At 41.6% G+C, this 20558-nt stretch overlaps 1 protein-coding gene across 1 annotated transcript in view; it reads left to right on the top strand.

The window, feature by feature from the left end:
• Positions 1 to 20558, top strand: part of LOC146715056 (ADAMTS-like protein 1) — a 105314-nt gene that overhangs the window by 20679 nt on the left and 64077 nt on the right. Inside the window, exon 2 of the mRNA XM_085451477.1 lies at positions 18311 to 18427. Coding sequence (XP_085307603.1) covers positions 18311 to 18427 — 117 coding nt within the window. The remainder of the gene's footprint in view (positions 1 to 18310; positions 18428 to 20558) is intronic.

Here is a 20558-nt window from a genome sequence, read left to right as displayed (position 1 = left end):
GTGTTTCTACTCCCCCGCCGAGCCAGAACCGTTATGTTTGATTGTACAAAACTAAATCCTGCTTCTTCTCAAGCAACGGTGAAGTGATGCCCGGGACTTATAACTTTAACTTCAGTCTTTGAACACAGTATCATGTGTGGGCCTATCCATTTCACCCTAAAAGGAGCTCTTTTTAGCAGCTGTGATGACTGTGTTTTTAACCTGTAGACCTGATGTTAGCATAAATAGCTATATAGTTGATGCTATATAGCTAAATGTCAACAGCTGGTGTTTTTAGCCCACCAAAGAAATTAACTTCTGCTTAAAATGAAAAACCTTTTTTTGTGCAAAAAACAAAAAAGGTAAAAAATTAAAAAAGTCCTAATATACTGTATATTATATGGAAAATAAAGCTGTGCAAATATTTAGTGTATTAAAATATTGTTTGGGACTCACCTATTCTCAGTGCAACTATTCACACCATTCACATAAAGCGGTATTTATTTTTTTGAACCAAGCTCTATTTTTTCTTTTTACATTTTTTTGGATCCTAATAAAGAAATCTGACCAATCAGACCGTAGAATTTGGTAACAAGTGCTCTTGTGGCTCAAAACGTGCATGGTACCGAATATATAAATAGTAAAATAGTATTATTTTGCCTCAGAAACTCAGCTAGACGCTGCTCCGGCTCTCTGAAACGATTTCTCTGCCTCCTCAGACATAGTCCCAACTCCGTATCTGAAAAATTCTGAATCTCATTTCAATTTTTCGCAACATGTTCATTGGGTAATTAGCTAATATATAATAATAAACACTCACTATTTCATATATGTTTGTGTTTTGTAACGCAAACCATCGTTTTGAATGTGCTGCCAAGTAGTACAGTGCACAGGCAAAAGCCTGCTCCCTGCCTCCATCCAGGAGAACAAAAGCAGCGGGAGAAGAAAAGTGGATACTATCGTGTTGCCGTCAGATTGACAAGCAGAGTTCATGCCGCAGACGTGAGCTGACATTGCAGATCTTTATGGCTGTGACCTTGACTCGTAGCCAAACTCAATCCTTTTTTCTCCTAAATGTCAGATAGCGCGTATTAACACGAGAATCTGGTTTCAGCTACAAAGACAAATACAAAACACACATATTTTTATAAAATGTCCCCACTGTGTCCCCCCTCTGTGTAGCAGCACATTTTAAGTCACACATATGTATTTCTACATTCAAGGCCGAGCACTCAGAATCAGTCGAACACACAGGCTTAGCTGTGCACACAGAGGAACAGCACTTCCTTCAGGAATGCTGAGCAGTTCTCCCCACGTCTTTAAAGACTGTCCTTTCAAGTGCGCCGTTGTTGGAACAAGTTAAGTGTTATCGTAACTGACAATAGTTTGTTTGGGAAAGAATTTCTTCAATAGCTTGGGGCGTGATCGGTACAGTAAAACCCTGATGAGTGAATCTTTCCATTTCTGGTGAACCAGCGTGACCTGCTTTATATATATTAGCTGACCATGGTATACAGTGGGAGGAGCTTCTTTTGACTGTGCTTTTGCTTTGGACCTAAATGATTTTTCTGAGATAATGGAGTGCTTTTCAGGCAGGGTCCACAGGGAGCCCTAATGCATAAACAAACACACGGTGCGGTGTCTCTCTTTATGCTGTTGCCGGGCCTAAAAGGGAGGGACCTGCCATGCTTCAAGTACAATGAAGAAACTCACGTTCCTGGAATTTGCACACATGCGTGCAGAAAAACATAACAAAATTGTAAGATTGCAAAACAAACAGTATAGCAAACCTGGAACTCCCTATAGGATATTACTATAAACAAAGACTTCATAACTTACATGAACAGTACGACCTAATGAAACATAAAGTTAGATAAACAGGGGCCCCATAGTGGGCTCACACATGATGTCAGATAAATCTCCAGTGGCATGTTTAAGAGTTCAAATGGCGCCTCCGATCTGTCTCTTTAATACAGAGGGAATGTGGAGGATGCACTGTGCCAACTCACTCCCTCACCCACCCATCCACCACGCGCTCCCCTTCCTTCAAACGCCATTTTGGCCGCGGCCCAGATGTCAGGGACGTCATTCATCACACCGCTCCCTCTTGTCAGCAATTACACAAGTATGACAAGGACATTTAAATAATTTTTCTTGACATGGTATCATTGTCACAAGTCTCTGCAATTATCCTCCATTACTGGCATCAACTACCAAAGTGTTAACGCGCTCGCTCTTGTTTTTGCCATCTTTTTGAGACGTATTTTCTAAAGTGACATCTTTGTATAGTATCTTTGCTGATTTTAGAAGTTTGAGTAGATTAGTCAGTCTTCTGTGGACAGCAGCCTTTGTTTGGTCACATAAAAGTTGACTGCATCATGTAGACCAGTTGGGAATACATCATTTTAATAACTCCCACGATGATTGTCATATTCAGAGGACCTTAAAGAAATCACTGGCTTTCTTCTGCATTTTTGTCTGTCAGTGATGAGTCAAGTGGGGGTGTTTGAGACAGTCTGTCAGACAGATTCAAGTTATTGTCAGTGTTCAGTCTGGTACTGTAGCATCATAAAAACCTGACTGTTATAAAAACTCAGATTTTTAGATCGAGTTTAGGGTGCTCAATAACTGTTGTGTTGCTTTAAATGCCAGACTGAATTTAGACGTTACCCACCATAGGCCTTGTACAACTGGTCTGTTCTAATAGTCGTGGGCCTTACTTTTATAAGAGAATACACATTTACTAAATTATCTTCCGATTCTCTTTAGTATTCTTTTTCCTTTTTCAACATGCAGTGTCCTGAAAAAAGTACCTCCCCTTTCCTGATTTCTCCAATTTTCACATATTTGTTAAATGTTTCAGATCATCAAACAGATTTTAATATTAGACCAAGACAACCTGAGTAAATTAAAATGTATCAGATCAAAACGTATCAAATGTGTCAGATGCACACAGGTACAAGTAAAACTGCAGGACTTAATCTCAGCAAAAGCAAACACACTATGCCTACATTTATTTTATCACGTGTATAAATATGTGCAAAAGACTTTTCCCCTCTTTTTTAATAAACCCAAACTTTTGTTGAAATGACCACATCTGTGCAACCACTGCCACGGTGCATCATTTTATAAATCTGACCCTTTTCCTTATTTTTGATATGTTGTTAGATAATTGTATGTTTATACTTTATTGATATTTAAATGCAATTTTTATATGAATTGCCATTTAGGTAAAATGTAAAAACTGGTTCGGACCCCGCAGTGGTGTAAGTGTTGGTAGACATACTGTTTTGTAATTCCTTGAGGTGACTGGAGTCCACCTGTACCAAGCAGAGGATTCTGAAAATGCTTTCCAAAAAGTACAAACCTATATTTTTCAAATTCCTGAACTGAAACTGTGTGTTAATACAAGAAATAAGCCCTCTGTAGGTCTCTGTAGACTACCACAATTAAAAAAGTGAAAGCGGCACACATTTTGAAATCTGTGAGTTTTCCTCAACACAGCATTAATCATTCCCGATGCGTAACATACCAACGATTTGTCAGCCCCGAGGCGTCCCATGATACAAACAGTTCTCATGTTTCCTCCTTTTTCCGAATGCGTAACATAAGAACGTGTTGGGTGACTGAAAGAAACTGAAACATACCGACGTAATAAGTGTTGGTACGCGTTGGGGGCGAGGACGTGCTGTCCTCAAAGCGCGATGAATAGTGAAATGGAAATACTTGAAAACCACCAGGATTCTTCTTAGAGTTGGTCACTTAGTTGAAAAAAGTGACTAAGCGGATGGCCTGTTGGTCATGAAAATGACTAGAAACCCAATAAACACCCCAAAAATGCTTCAATCATGGAATAACCTTCCAAAAGAACAGCCATCTCAGCAGGACTATCAATCAGACCTTTATAGTAGAGCAGCCAGCGCTCTTAGAGTTTGCCAAAGTGTATTATAAGACTTTCAGAAGCAAAAAAAACAACTGAGCTGACGAGTTAAACCAAGAGCGGTTGGTGCAGTGGGTGGTAAACACCATCAATAATAACATCCCCATAATGAAGCATGGTGGTGGCAGCATCATGCTGTCGGGATGTTTCTTAACAGTAGAGACAGTGAGAGCTCATTGAAGAAAACCTGCTGTAGAGAGCAGAGACTGAGGTAGCGAATTATATTTCAGCATAACAGTGGACCAGAGAGCCGAGACAACACTGGAGTGACATGAGGACAAGTGTCCATGGGTAACCCAGCCAGAGCTCAGCCTCAGACCTCATCTGATCTCTGTGAAGAGACTTGAATATGGCAGGTAACAAATGCTTCCCATTGATGATGAAGGATTTACCAAGAAGAATGGGATAAATTTCCAAAATTTAGGTTTGCAAAAACTTTACAGACATACCTGAGAAGAGTTAAATCTGTCATGGCTCTGAAAGGGTCCTAAAGAGTATCGATATAGTTTTTTTCAAAAGACATATTTCTGTTTTTTATTTTTTTATAGATTTACAGTAAATTCTGTTTTCACTTTTTCCTCATTGGCTGATTGAATCCAGTTGTAGTGGGAATGGTGAAATTAAATTCACCACACTATGCAGTGTATAAAAAGTGAAAAATCTCTAAAGACACTGCACATGCACAGACACAGTTGGACCGATTGTTGCACTGTTCTGTAAACTTAGCAGAAAGCTAGTTCTCATTAAACAGACTACAGGGAGTGCAGAATTATTAGGCAAGTTGTATTTTTGAGGAATAAATTTATTATTGAACAACAACCATGTTCTCAATGAACCCAAAAAACTCATTAATATCAAAGCTGAATGTTTTTGGAAGTAGTTTGTAGTTTGTTTTTAGTTTTAGCTATTTTAGGGGGATATCTGTGTGTGCAGGTGACTATTACTGTGCATAATTATTAGGCAACTTCACAAAAAACAAATATATACCCATTTCAATTATTTATTTTTACCAGTGAAACCAATATAACATCTTCACATTCACAAATATACATTTCTGACATTCAAAAACAAAACAAAAACTAATCAGCGACCAATATAGCCACCTTTCTTTGCAAGGACACTCAGAAGCCTGCCATCCATGGATTCTGTCAGTGTTTTGATCTGTTCACCATCAACATTGCGTGCAGCAGCAACCACAGCCTCCCAGACACTGTTCAGAGAGGTGTACTGTTTTCCCTCCTTTTCCCTCTCATTTGATGATGGACCACAGGTTCTCAATGGGGTTCAGATCAGGTGAACAAGGTGGCCATGTCATTAGTTTTTCTTCTTTTATACCCTTTCTTGCCAGCCACGCTGTGGAGTACTTGGACACGTGTGATGGAGCATTGTCCTGCATGAAAATCATGTTTTTCTTGAAGGATGCAGACTTCTTCCTGTACCACTGCTTGAAGAAGTTGTCTTCCAGGAACTGGCAGTAGGACTGGGAGTTGAGCTTGACTCCATCCTCAACCCGAAAAGGCCCCACAAGCTCATCTTTGATGATACCAGCCCAAACCAGTACTCCACCTCCACCTTGCTGGCGTCTGAGTCGGACTGGAGCTCTCTGCCCTTTACCAATCCAGCCACGGGCCCATCCATCTGGCCCATCAAGACTCACTCTCATTTCATCAGTCCATAAAACCTTAGAAAAACCAGTCTTGAGATATTTCTTGGCCCAGTCTTGACGTTTCAGCTTGTGCGTCTTGTTCAGTGGTGGTTGTCTTTCAGCCTTTCTTACCTTGGCCATGTCTCTGAGTATTGCACACCTTGTGCTTTTGGGCACTCCAGTGATGTTGCAGCTCTGAAATATGGCCAAACTGGTGGCAAGTGGCATCTTGGCAGCTGCACGCTTGACTTTTCTCAGTTCATGGGCAGTTATTTTGCGCCTTGGTTTTTCCACACGCTTCTTGCGACCCTGTTGACTATTTTGAATGAAACGCTTGATTGTTCGATGATCACGCGTCAGAAGCTTTGCAATTTTGAGACTGCTGCATCCCTCTGCAAGATATCTCACTATTTTTGACTTTTCTGAGCCTGTCAAGTCCTTCTTTTGACCCATTTTGCCAAAGGAAAGGAAGTTGCCTAATAATTATGCACACCTGATATAGGGTGTTGATGTCATTAGACCACACCCCTTCTCATTACAGAGTTGCACATCACCTAATATGCTTAATTGGTAGTAGGCTTTTGGGCCTATACAGCTTGGAGTAAGACAACATGCATGAAGAGGATGATGTGGACAAAATACTCATTTGCCTAATAATTCTGCACTCCCTGTAGTATCTAAGATAAATCATCACTATTTGATTAATGAAAGAAGCAGACACTTAATGCAATAAACTCAGTGATGGGTTTATGAGCCTAAATACTTTTTAAAGCCTCTAGGCTGTTGTTTGATTAACTTGGGTCTGAATCTATAAATATGCTGCCCCGTCTGCAACTTTCCCTTTTCACCAGTTGATAGATGATAACAGGACATGGCCACTGTCATGCACACACTGTAAAGAAAAAGCAAATGAAATTAAGTTTTGGTCTGTGTAACTGGCAGAAACCTCAGCGTACTGGTAAACATCCAAAATTCTTTCCATTTTGTGCCCGATGTGCAGCTGGCTTCCAATAATGTGGAACACAGTTGAAGAATGGAGTATAGATTAGGGAGCAGATTGCTGGATACTTAAAGATGCCACGCTAAAGGCAGGGCCCATTTCATTATTTGCCTCGCTGCCAGCCAGATGAGGTCAGGGCTCGAGAATGCCACAGAATATGGAAATTAAGATTGTTGGATGGTCAGGCAACTCTGCAAATGAGGGGCTTAATTTGGGAGAAGGAATGCACTAGTAATTCGACGGTAACCGCAGACGGCTTTCACAGCGCACGTTGATGTCGGTGAAAACAGTTTGGGAAACTCTGCGGAACAAATTTGTTGGCCTTTGCTGCGGTATGAGACTGCAGAGGTCTCGCAATTCTTCACAGATCAGTACAGCACAGTTTACACTGATTTCACTGGTGAAGAAGTGTTACCTTTACTGAAAACCCCCAAGGTTCCAGTTATTTGGCCACGATTCACGCTAACAGCTTGCCAGGTTTGTTCTTTGTCTATTTCAAAGAAAAGTGTGATTAGTGGATTGGTCTTCTGGGAGGTCTGGCATCAACCGCTTTCATGCATGATCAATGTGTGGGCCACCGCCACAGAGAATTCTGCAACAGCTAATGGTATGTTAAATAATAGATGAAATAGGAGAAATTTGCTGATTTGTGACCAGTACTACTTGACTTTGGGCCCTCCAAAAACCCAAATCTGATCCGGTTTTGCACCACACAGTTCAGAGGGAAAATATAATTGAACCGACATTTTTATGTCATATTGCAGTCATAAAATGGACAAGAATTTATAAATATGAGTTACATTTTTAATTTTTATTCCCAGGAACATGACTAATTTTGGCCGAGTATTTCAAAAACTGCTGTGAGACAGTGTTGCACACTGACAATATAATTTTTATGTTCTTTTAATAGTTTTTGATGAGTGATGTACTTTAACCCACCTGCTGTAAAATGATCAAATGCTTCGTAAATAAATCAGCTATTAATTGCATTTTTTAAAAGAAGCGTATTTTATGTGGGTCTTACATCATTTTCTTTGTAAGCATCTGAAGACTAAAACCTGAATGGAAAGTTACAAAGCCACGAAACCCTGTAGAAACTGTTACCTTCAGTTATCTTGTGACGATCGCCGTCATGTGTGAAATGACCCTGGTGTTTTGCATCGGCCGTGCAGTAGCACAGTGAACTCGTTGGCCTGCTATGCGTGGAACATCGAGTTGTAATTGTGCCACCCAGCTGTCTATTTGAATCCTTCTACGAACTGATGTGATGAAGGGGGACAGATGTTTTTGAATGTGTGTGTGTGCGTGCAGTACAGTAAATCAAACGCACCACTGCACCATCCATCTCTGTAGCCTCTTTGGTCATGGCAGGCGGCCCTGTGTTCACACACTTGCACAGCTTCATTACTGACAGAAGTCAGCATTACTTAACACCACTGGACAGATCCACAGATGGACTAATGAATCGATCAGACTAATGAAAAGCTGCGAGGAAAAGCAGCTACACAGCTGCTGCAGCCCCCCCTAAAACATATACACCCCATCCATGTCCGATGGTTGCACGGCTGCTAGCGTTATATTGATATGATAGTTTACAGTTTCTCTCACACAGTAGTGATGCTTTTCAGTGATAAATATGTATGAAGTGTACATATGCTTTCTATCAGGTGTATTTATCAGACAGAATGCGATACGCAGAGCACCAAACAGGCCAGAGATGCATGATCTTAAAGGTTAGAGATGGATGTCTTTCTATCCCTGCCCAGATGGTTACTTCAGGCAACTTACTCTGCGCCCGTTGTGGTAAATTAATAACATTTAACGATCCTCTTCGGTGTGAAATAACATGATAGATTTGGTCAATCTGCCTTTGTCGTAAGGCCAGCGGAGCAGAAGATGGATGATTTCGGTAAACTATCTCCTCCTTTGAAAATGTGACTCGATCATGATTTGTCCACCCTTGCTTGCTTGGGTTTCACACTCTTCTTACATAACCTTCACATCTGTGTTTCACGATGGAATCAACCAGAACAAAGAGCCAAGGCCATTCATCATGGGCAGAGGCTTAGACAAACAAGTGACTTTTTTGTCTTTTAAGTGGGTGTGATGGAAGATGCAAACTGGGTGGATGTCTTGAATCAGAGCTGTGACGTCAAAGCCGAGCCCAGCTGAGGCCTCCCTTCTTTTTCTTTCAGTCACTGAAAGGCCAGCTTGACCCAAAAAAGTAATATCTCGTTACTACTCAACTTCTGTTGCCAGAGACACTGTTACGAGTGAATGCGCATAATTCTTAATGTGTAAAACTTTGGAAGCAAGGTTCTTTGAAGCTAGTAAAATTACAAACGTTTAGTCACAATAGACACATTTTTAACTAGCAATGAATCCTAAATTCATCGGACTCACACAGACCTAGAGACTGGTCAGCAACCCTGGCGAACTCCTACGGAAAAATATGTATTCCCCGACCGGTTGATGAGAGATTGCTGGAGGTTGCTGGCTGCTGCTGAGTGAAAACAACTGCAAAGAGGTTGCTGCACTAAAACCCTCCGTGTGATTATTTTGGTTGCAAACATTTTGTGGCATTTACTCTTTGAGCTGCAGTGAAACTTATAAAATTCCAAGGGACCTGGAAATGGAGATATCTGCCTTCAGAATAAACGTTGTGCCTTGCTGCAGCACATTTCAAAAGGCAATTCTCCATTTCTAGTTTGAGTCAGACTTTTGTCACAGTTTCACTATTGCTTAATGAGCAAGCACTTGGCGACAGTGGGAAGTAAAAACTATTTTAACAGGAAGAAGCCTCTGCAGAACCAGGCTCAGGGAGGGGGCGAGCATTTACTGGTTGGAGGTGAAGGAGACAGGACAAAAAACACACTGTGGAAGAGAGCCAGATATTAATAATAACTAATGATTAAATGCCGAGTGCTGAGTGGTGAAGAAGAAACACTCAGTTTTAAGCCTAATCTTCTTAAAAGCGAGAGGGTGTCTGTCTCCGCCCACAGAGGAGTGGGCTGAAAGCTGAAGACTGCCTACTTTTAAACATTCAAGGAACCACAAGTAAGTCAGCAGTCTAAGAGCAAAGTGCTCTACTGGGGTCTTTCAGTTGAGAATGGGCCTGATTTTTCAAGATGTTGTATGTGACAAGAAGGATTGTAAATTAGATTCCGGATTTAATAAGGACATAATGAAGAGAAGCCAAGATGACGAAATATGCTCTCTCTTTCTAATTTTGTTTCTATTTGTATTCCATGCAAAGTATCAGGAACCAGAGCAACCTGCTGACAGGTCTCAAGGCCTGTGTGATTGAGGCCTTGGTTAACCAGACCTTAAACTGCAGTTTCAAAGAAGGTAACCGATCAGTACAGAAATCCTGAATCGTGCTGTTAAAACCTCCTGTTGTATTTTAACGAATTAACAAGGTCAGTGTGTTAATTGAAGACATGCTTAAGCACAAGTTGTGCGTGCTCTAGCAGAAGAGTTACTGAGGTGCATGGTTTCCAATTTGAAGTAATGAAGAAAGTTGTATGTCTTGGTCTAATGCCTTCCCCTTCATCTCTGTGCCAGATGTGTGCAGATGTGGTCTTCCCTTCAGTACTTTGTCAGTCTCCACTCGCTAGCACTGTGGGAACCCGTGTGGCCCTGTTATCTTTTCCTGCAGCTGGTATACTCTGTGAGCCCTGCGGGGTCAAGAGTGTCTCATCAGACTCGTGTTATTGTACATGACTGTTTCTTTCACTGCGCCTCCTTTAAATTTGATCTGACGTGAGAAGCTGTTTCTCTGTAACAAGTTAAAGCTGCATTCATTTGATTTTTGAACCACAACAAACTGATATCCACACACAGGTAAAGTAGCGTTGCCCTATAACAGGTAACTTGCACATTATACGTAGCTTTCTTATTTATTATGTATACAGAAATGTTGACTTTCCAGCTTAAAACCCCCCCACATGTGTGCACTGAAATAAATGGGACCGAATAACCCAATACAGAAAGTGCTACACAGTGCTAATGTTTACTTTGAAATCAGCTGCTTGATTTATCTTATCTGCCTTCTTTATCTGTTTTTAACAGCTCATATTTTCCTTCTGTCTTGTTTGTACTCCTAAAGTTATTCCCCACATCGCTCAGATTTTTTCCAAGCATCTTGGGTGTTTTACGTGCACAGAAGTGCTGAGATCCACCTCTCCAAGGAGGTCTTTAAACAGTAAATCAGAATGACATCTTATACACAGCTGCTTTGCTTGTGTGCTTTTTACCAGTTCAGTGGGGACCAGAGAGGGTGCTTTCTTTCTCTATCAGTACCTTGATTTGACTGGCTTTGTATTCGACTGCAGGTGAGGGAGAATCATGCAAAATCATCTGTACACTTCCAGTGGTAGTTCTGTGTGCTCAGCTACTTACAGTGTCACAGCACTCCACGCTGTCGTTTAAACTGTCAGACTTCTTGGATGGCTTTATTACAAACCTCCACATTAAATATAAGAGAGGTTGTTACCTGAGCAGGGAAACCACACGATGTCTGGTACACAGATTAATGTTAGCCATGAAGCTATTTTTGCATTGAGATGTCTCCATGCTGGCTAATAGGATACAAAAGCCCCAGGACTGAATTTCACAGCTCCATCTGTACTGAATGTACTGCAAACCAAGGGTTGGAGGCACTGAGTTGTCCCACCACATAATTAGCTCCCCACTAAAGCTGAAACTCCACAATGAACCCTCGTGGCCTCGCACATGGTCAGCAGGTGGACCAACCTGTCTGCTTAGAAGGAAATATGCTACTTGCTAATGTTGCACACTTAGACGGGTCAAGCGCTCAGGTTGCAGTCAGCTCGTGGTCAACTCGGGAGTGACGAGCTGTGATTTATTGTAAAGGCACAGCCGGTGTGAGCATTACAGTATTTGGTCTCTGTTTGCATTGCAGGCAGATATTTTGTGGTTAGAAGGGATTTTTGCAAAAGCCACTGGATAGTTTCAGAAAAATGGCTGGTGACAACTGTGGAATAAAATGATCGATGATGAACTCTTTGGATGAGTTATCCCGTTGCCTCGCGCAGAGAAACCATGGGACACAGTAAATAACTCTGAGTCAGGGGCAGGTTATGGATAACCTTGCTGAATGATGTAGCCTGATTGATTTAGTTAATATAAGTATACCGGTCCTCTGTCTTTATTTGTGCAAAATAGCTAATGGAAACAGTTGGCTAATGCTGTAGTTACTCATCAGGCAGCTGCAAGGAATCCCTGACATTCAACACTAGACTGTAAAAGTGATGATACAGTAAAAAAACTACACAAGTGTAGTTTTGTCCTTTTATTTTCATTTTATTCCCCAATTTAAACTGTACTAAACAACTTTTTAGCATTTTTTGTCCCATTACAAATAAATACATAATTCAGAAACCATTTACAAATGTTTTTTCAATATAGTAGCAAAACCTATTATACACATTTACAAGGCCTGAAATAGTCCCTCCGTGTTATAAATGCAAGGCTTTTCGTTTTATATTTCCAGTTTATGAGCAGCAGTTTCACAGGCCGTATTAATGATAGATGGTGACAATCGGGTCTGTTAGGTGTTGATGTCTTGCTGACTGCTTCCTGTCAGACGATAAAGCCAACACCTGAAACGAGAGAAAATTGGAGGCATGTTCACTTTAGTTGGATTAAAAAACCTTCATCCAAACCTTCTCTGATGCCAAAAAAAACATTTTTTCTCTTTCGTTGTATTTACGTGCACTGAATGTACAGATTTTTACTTTTGAGACTATTTCTAACAAACCACACAGTCAGTTTTTATTAAAACGGTTTGTCTCAGTTTGACTCCCAAACAGTTCAAATAACATATCTGAAAGGACCTTTCTGATCAGCCATAGTATCAGCAATGCAACAGTGTAATTCTCACCTCTTTTCCTATATTTGACATCTGGAAGGCCACAAAGCCTAACACATTATCCGTGTGACTCAAAGTCTGTTCAGTTTCTCCATCCCCGATTCTCACAGAGAATCTCCTCACAGAGGCCATCAGAGGAGGGTAAAAATCTTTTGAGCTCCTCTTCCTCGCGTTTTGATATTTTTGGACTTCATCATATCTGCCCCTGTGCTGGACATATGAGAGGCTGTGATGTTCAGGTGAAACGGTCGATTCCACCGCCATGGCTTTTGATGAGCAGAGGTACGCCTGTCACATCGGAGCGCTGTCTTGCTTGTGTCTTCTGTTTGAACGGGACTGCACAACCGGACATAGAGTGAAGAAACTGTGCTGCTGCAAGCCGCGTGCTCACTGGTCAAAGGTTTGTGTTTATGAAGGATAGTGACGTCGCCTACGCTCTCTTTCTCAACTTTACTCTCTATAAGGGCTTGGACTTGGAATTGCTTGATGGTTTCTGACGTCAATGAGTCCCATTGCTTTATCAGCTTTGACCAAATATGGCCATGATGCACTATAACATATGATATCGCAGCTTTTTCTGGTATGAAAAAATATTTTGTCATTCCCGCCCTCTGCTTTGTGTGAAATAATACACAGCAGTAACTGCATAATAGGTCATCTTTTCTGGACCAGTATGTACGATGCAGAATCAGCAGTTTGCATTGCATTGCATTTGGGAGATCACACAATCTGTACAGTAAAGGGAGAAAATGTAAATAAAAAAAAAAAAATAAGAGGCAGGATGGAGCCATGCTTCTATGTTGTTTACAACAAATTCGGACTCTACCATTTGAGAGTTGCAGCTCAAATTGAGAGTCTGCAGACAAAGTAACATTTTGCCAAGCATCTTCTGCTGAATCCCATCTGCTTCATGGTTTATGTGTTCAGAGAAGCTCTTTTGCATACCTTAGGTGTGCAGTGGCTATTTTAGTTACTGTTGCCCTCCCATTAGTTCGAATAAGTCTGCCCATTTTCTTCTAACCTCCAGCATCAATAAGGCGTTTTCACTCACTACTACTCACTCCTTTTCAGACCATTCTCTGTGAACCCTAAAGACAGTTACATGGGACAGTCGCAGTCCATATTTCTGATAGCAAGCAGCTGAACAGGTGTACTTAATAAAGTTGCTGTTGAATGCATGTCTTCCAGTGAGTTTAATGTTGCGTAATATTACTAGCTTAACCAGAACATTTTCAGAGTTAGCTAATGTGATATTGTCAGAATGAGTGAATCCAGCATTATTTCCTTCAACACTTAAATGCATCTAAACTGTGTCCAAACTTGATATTTCAGATTCGATTTACACCTTTACTCTAACACTATTTGGTAGCAAAGTTAGCTAGAAAATGTTTGAATGCTAAGTGTAGCCGTTGTCTAGCATTAGCTAATTGACCAGTACGCCCCACTACTTTTCTATGTATTGTCTCTTCAGTTGTTGAGTAACCAAGAGAGTGTGTGATATTTCTGATTTATCCAAATTATTTGATTTCCCACCTGGAGCAGCAACGTTATTCTAGTAATAATACTTGAGCTTCCCTTTAGCGAGACCCTAGCGAGGCAAATGGCCGCCATGTGAATGTGTTGAATTCTGTTTACATTTTTAACTAATCTCTTCTTGCACTGTTTTATAGTATCCTGTTTCAACAGGAAATGCACCAGATTGTAAGTAAAGCAGGCTGCTTCAAACTTTAAAGTGTCATAGAAACAAAGTGCATCACCGTGAAGGTGCTGTGCATCGTTAGCAGACGTTAACAAGTGGGACACACAGACCCGCACGCAAAGGGATGTGACAGTGCCAGGAAAATATTTCATCAATCAGAGGTTGATGATTTTTTTTCCTCTCTGTCTCCTGAGGCTTCTCATTCCTAATGCTGTTCCAGATGAAAAGTGGTGGGAGTTGAAGATCACAGCAAGTTGAGCTCCTTGCCCTTCTTCTCTTCTTGTTCTTAGGACAGACTGCACTTGGGAGACAGACACTAGTAAATCAAGTTGAGTGAAATCTGGCAGAGAAACTGGGGAGGTGGTACAACCTCAAAGGCTGCCTGAGGAAGAATATTAGATAACTAAATAATCCATCAGGAATCAGAGAATGTGATGAAAGTAGTGCTTCAATTTTACTTAGTTTTCTCACAAAGCTTTGTCATGAACTGTTACATTTAAGGTTTCCTGTGTGGATAGCTGAGGTGAAAGTTATAACCAGGCGGGTTGTTTTTTCCTTTTCATCTTACAGTACATTAAGGGGTGTCTTGTAACCTGAGGTGTGCCAAGTCTCAGCATTTTTTATGAGTTACCTTCATCAGTTCTGAAACCCTGATGTGTAATTGAAATATTGCTAAGCACTCATAATCTCATGCTTAAACAAATCTTCTAACTAGCTGATGTGTGGGCGGGTAGCAACGGATATGGTGAAAATCCTCAGATGAGAAAAAGGTCATGCTGGGGTTTTTTGGTTATGAAAGAAGAGTAGAGAAAGGGAGGAAAATAGGGCCACCGTGTTTCCTCCTCCAAGATGTGTTAAATGAAAGCTCACATAAACCCCTCTGAAAGTAGATTAGCAAAAATATCTTTTCCTCTTAGGTTTTATTCAGACAGCAGCAAGTCTTTAAAAGGGGGTGAGGGGGGGTTCCTTATCTAAACATTGGAAGGAATCTTATTAATCAAAGGCACCAGTGCATGAAACAGAAGTCTAGGTTTTGGTCTAGAGTAGCATGGCAAAAGTCACTCGTTTTTCATCGTTTCCACCCAAACAGTGGAAGCTGGCACCTCGTTATAGGAAAGCTCAATTATAATATCAGGTTGGATGTTATTACTGTTGATTATGTGCTTTTGAAGACCCAACTTGCCCCGGAGTTCACTTCCTCTCCTCTTCCTTGGTTGAGACGTGCTCTTTGAAATCTAACTCGCCTTGGAGGTTAATGAATCACCATCTTGGCTCCCTGTTTCACCCTTGCTCTTTGTGACATTGACGCGCGCACATACACACACTGCATTTAAACCCAAATGCAGATTTAGATATTTGAATACCAGTTGGAGTTGGCTCCAAACTTCAAACTTTAAGTGTACATAAACTGGAACATTTGTGCTTGTCAAAGATCTAACACACTCATTAATTCCCATATTTGGCCGACACGGAGCGACATTAGCGGAGTCATGTTTGTGTACTCTGTTGAGTGTACGCCCTTTTTAGGTCTGTTTATATTAATTTATTTGAAAAATATCCATAAAATATATTAAAAAATGAAGTAGCCACCCTGACATCACCCACTGATATGTCACAGGTGCATGAAAACACTTGAATACTCATAGATCTTTAAAGTTAAAGGTTAAAGTTAGATTTTTAACCTATCATAGGATATAAACACCCCAAATTAGGCTTTGCTTCATCATCTGTTATTTCCCAATTGGGACCATCCATCTGTCCATTTTCTTCCTCTTATCCAAAGAGATCACAGGGACAGCAGCCTAAGCAGCACAGACCTCCCTCTCCCTATTTACCTCCTCCTTTCCTCCTTTCCAGGCTAGCCAAGAGATGCAATCTCTCCAGTGTGTCCTGGGTCTGCCCCAGGGCCTTTTCCCAGTCAAACATACTTTGAACACTCCAACTAGCAGACGCCCAGGAGGCATCCTTGTCAGATGCCCAAACCACTTCAACTGGCTCCTTTCAATGTGGAGGAGCAGTGGCTCCGAGTCCCTCTAGAATAACTCCTCACCATATCTCTAAGGGAGAACCCAGTCACCCTTTGGCGAAAGCTCATTTCTGCTGCATGCATGCCCAATTTTAAGCGAGTCCAGTTTTTCTTGATCAGCATTGTTCTTCCTGCATCCAAGGGTTGACAAACTCTCCTCTCTAGTACCCTGGCATATATCTGGCATAGATCAGGAAGGCTAAGGAGAGTTGTCCCCCTGTAGGTTGGAGCACATCCTCTGGTCCCCCTTCTTAAAGATGGGAACCATTGCTCCAGTCTGCCAATCCAGAGGCAGTGTCAGTTATTTACTGGTTTTACAAAATAGCAATAAGGTAATTTCTGTGGTTTGGGGTCTGTTTTAAGAAGGAACATTTGTTGCATTGTCTGCACGGCCTTCATTTGCAGTCAAGTTGTGGAGCGTGTTAGCTGACACACACATCAGCAGAGCTTCTTAATGTTTGCACGCTTGACTTACTGGGTATTTGCTCAGCCTCCGGTATAGTGCGTGGTTCTTCAACATTTACTTTTCAGCATCAGTAGCAGAAAGGACACAACATTAGTCATATGACTAGAGATCCTGCGCAATATGCTCAGAAATAGACTGTTTTGGAGGTTTCCATATCAGTTATTTGGTTTCAAATGTCAGATGAGCAAACTGTCCAGGGTGCACGCTGCCAGTCACCCTATGACAGCTGGGCTCTAGCCCCTATGACCCTGAACTGGATAAGTGGAAGAAAACGAATGGGTGGATGTTAAAATGTGCTGAATTCACTTGCGTAGACATAACAGATCTTAGATATTTGAACTGTTGAGGCACGGTTGGAAATTTCCAGCAGCATGTTTTACCACTTTCTAACAAGTGAGTCTTCACACTCATTTGTCTCCTTCTGGATTTGCAGACTCCCACATGCAACCACTTTGGAATAATTATAAACAGTCTAAAGTAAAATGTTTATTTTTGTTCATCTTCAGACACGTATAAACCGAAGTGTTACACTTGGCCCAACAGCTGCCACATCTTCAGCTCCATAACCAACAAAAGCAAGCCTGTGTATTATGGTCTCTGTCATCCAAGGAGGCTTTTGGCCACGCTGTGACTTATGAGTTGTTACAGAAGCCCCCCACAGTCTAAGTGACTGCAGCTAAGCGGTGCTGAGTGTGGGGCTTTACACCAGATTTGATTTGTCTTATTTGAGAGCACATTCTGCGGCTCTTTCCCACACAGAGCCAGCGTAAGTTTTGCTGCAGTTGCTTAGCAGCGCTTTTTTCGCCTCAGCAAAAAATTTCTACAACCCCCTACATTGAGCCTCAAGTGCCCCAAACCCACATGCACAGCCCTGCATCGTGCTGCCTTAGCACAGGCCCGGGAGGCAGGCAGTCGACCCGGGTTATTACAGGGCTGTTTATGACCCAAGGATAGCAGCTGAAGGCCCCCGTTCAGTGAATCTGCACGTCTTTCAGAATGCGGGCCCTGCTGTGCTGCTAATGGGCCCTATCCAACATACCCTTCACCCCCACCAGTCTCTCCTGACTGAAGATGTGGGTTACTACATCTTGTGATATCAGATCTCCTGTGCTGTGAATTCCTCCAGAGCCTGTAATGATTCCCATCATTAGGAGGGATGTGTGGTTGAGAGAAGAAACCAAAAAGAAAAGAAAAAACAGACCTCAGGAGGCCCAGCAAGAGCAACAGTTTTGCTTAATTAAAAAAAAATCTCATCATTGTTCCAGAGGGACAACATATCGTTGCAACAACTTGTTGCACAGCTTGATAATAACCTGCAACTGCCTCCTTCAGCTGCATCACATCACTGCAAACACGCTCTCAAAAGGCTTCCATTAACACCCTGCCCTGTCTTCACACCTCTGCAATCATGTGTAATTGCAGTGTGAACTGTGTACGATTATGTAAAAGTTGCGCAACCGTCAGCTACCATTACAAATAGCTATGACTGTTGACACTTTGGGACGCAGCTGTTCTTGTTCCCACACCGTAAGGTGGAGCTGGGGCATCTGCTGATGTGACGAGAATTTCATTTAAAGCATTCTTGAATCCATAAATTGTCTCACCAGTGCTGTTGGTGTTTTAACTCAAAGGACTTTTGCTACTGTGGCTTTGTTTTTTCAGATTGCCGTGTGGGCCAACAATGGAGATGCAGTGTTCATCAGGGAATTCACGCTGATTCGGCGAGATCACCTTGCTGAAGAGCCTCTGCATGATGGCGGCCAAAAACCAGAAGACCCGGTAAGTTTAAAAGCATCGCCGTTCATCTCTGTTAGCAAAAACTTAATATGTATAGCACGTTTTATTGCAGGTGAAAACACAATGTGCCACACAAAGCAGGAGCACAGCATAAAAGGTAAAAGCAGCTTCCCCATGTCTGGGGACCCAAGGAATAACCAAGGCAGCCTCTTCCAGATGACCTTAAGGGGGTTCTAGCTGGTTATTACCGAATTCCCACATTCCTGCTTTTTAATTTCAAACATAAACTTCAAATATCCAATTCTCCTTCCCTTAGAACTCGCATTTAAATAAATCGAGATGTCAGATAAAACTAAAACAGCCAATAAATCTATCGCAGTGTGTTTACATAACACTTCGCAGCAGAGGAGTGAAAAATCATCTATGTTACACCTCAGTAATGAATGCAAGTGAATGATGATTGTGGGACCTTGGGAGAGGAGGTGTAATCTGACTGCAGGCTGACCCAGCTTGATGCAAAACAGGGCAGCACACGCAAACGCACTAACATTTGTTGCGTGTTCGGGGGTGGGGTGCCCCATCGCATTCCTCGCGCTCTGCCATCACCTTTGATGACACATGATTCCTGCCTGTGGCAGTTTTTGTCAGCTGATCTCTCTCCCAGATGTTTTATCTAAGCGGTCGGGGAGGGAGGTATGAAGGTGTCAAACTGATGTTGTTGCAGGCATTGATGTGTATCCTCATCCTCAGTGATGGGATTAGTCCTGGCGTGATAACAGAGCAATCTTTTAAAAGTGATTGAAGGCTTTTTAACTATATTACGTTAGCGCCAAGAGTTAGCTCAAGGTGAGTTTTTACGTTGCGCTTTTGTGTTTTCTGTGAGCACGTTTTGTCGTTGACGTGACTTCACTCGCATTTTTCTGGTTTACGTGCCTCTGTGACCTCTGCAGAAAGTCCTTCAGACACGTGTTTCCACGCCTCGGCAAATAACCATCTGACCTCAACGTATTGAATATTCACCAGCCTTCAACAGATGCTCACCACTAATCAAACAGTGACATTTCTTTTGAAATAAAATATCTGCTTGAACTCGCCATCGTGCTTTCAAGCAGGATCGTGAGGACTTATTTGACAACTTGCATGTGCTGGATAGTCTTACAGATCTGCAAAGGGCAAAGGTCATTTTGAGTTTTGGGAGGGTTCTGACCACGCCTTCTTTGTAATGTTCGTGTGAACTCTAGATACCGCCTGCCCTTAAATGATTTAACTTTTATATGCCGGAGAAATATTTAACGGGAAAAAGAAACTATAAGGAGTCAAGAATTCAGATGCTGTTATACATGTTTACAGTTAGAAACCACAAACGCCATCTTTACAGCGTTTGGATTTCATGCTGAACCCAAACAGCAGTGTGATTTATGACGCACTGACCTCGAGCAAATGTTTGAATTTGCACGAACCGCTTTTTAAATGATTTTCAAGCCAAACATCATACAGAGAGTATTTATGTAACCACTCTGACATACTGTAGTCATGCCATCCCAGCCTCAGCTGCTCTTTATAGGCTTCATTAGAATGACTTTTGTTACATTCAGCACACAGGTGCTTTGGTTGTGATAGCCCCACATTTACTGTAAATAGATAGAATGACTTAACTCTGTGGGAAAAGCACTTCTGCCTCTTTATTTTAGATGAAATGATAGAAAGCTGTAATCTGTAAAATCTGATGACAGACCAGTAGAACGAAATTGTCATGATCTAGAATGACTTTTAGAGAACATTCAAGGCCAAAGCAGACATTACCAGCAGTTAACCTGCATGTATAAAATCTACAAATTTTTTTTCTACTTACTTAACTGAATAGCAGAACAGAAATAGAGGATTTCTTAAACTGACGTTACAAATGCTGCGTTTTGCTAAATTTATGATGCTAATGTGTCTTCAGATGAGGAGCTCACAGACTCCCAGGAGCCATACTTGCGATTCCTTTCAGCACTCAGCTGTTTTCAGTCTCTGTGTGCTTGTGGCGCTGTTCTGTGTTGGATCTAGGTTCAATATTAAGGTTGACTCAACGCCAAGATAAATGCAGCTTAATTAGCAAGTGACCCAGGAGGCAGATCCCCTCTAAAGTATATTCCCTTTCTCTCTCGTTTAACTTTCACGACTATATGCC

Source organism: Copadichromis virginalis, linkage group LG3 (genome assembly GCF_057382275.1).
Source record: "Copadichromis virginalis isolate Kocher_CV1m ecotype Utaka linkage group LG3, C_Virginalis_male_GT1.1, whole genome shotgun sequence".
NCBI classification, from domain to species: domain Eukaryota; kingdom Metazoa; phylum Chordata; class Actinopteri; order Cichliformes; family Cichlidae; genus Copadichromis; species Copadichromis virginalis.
Note: the sequence above shows the minus strand (reverse complement) of the source record. Positions and strands in the feature narration are given on the sequence as shown.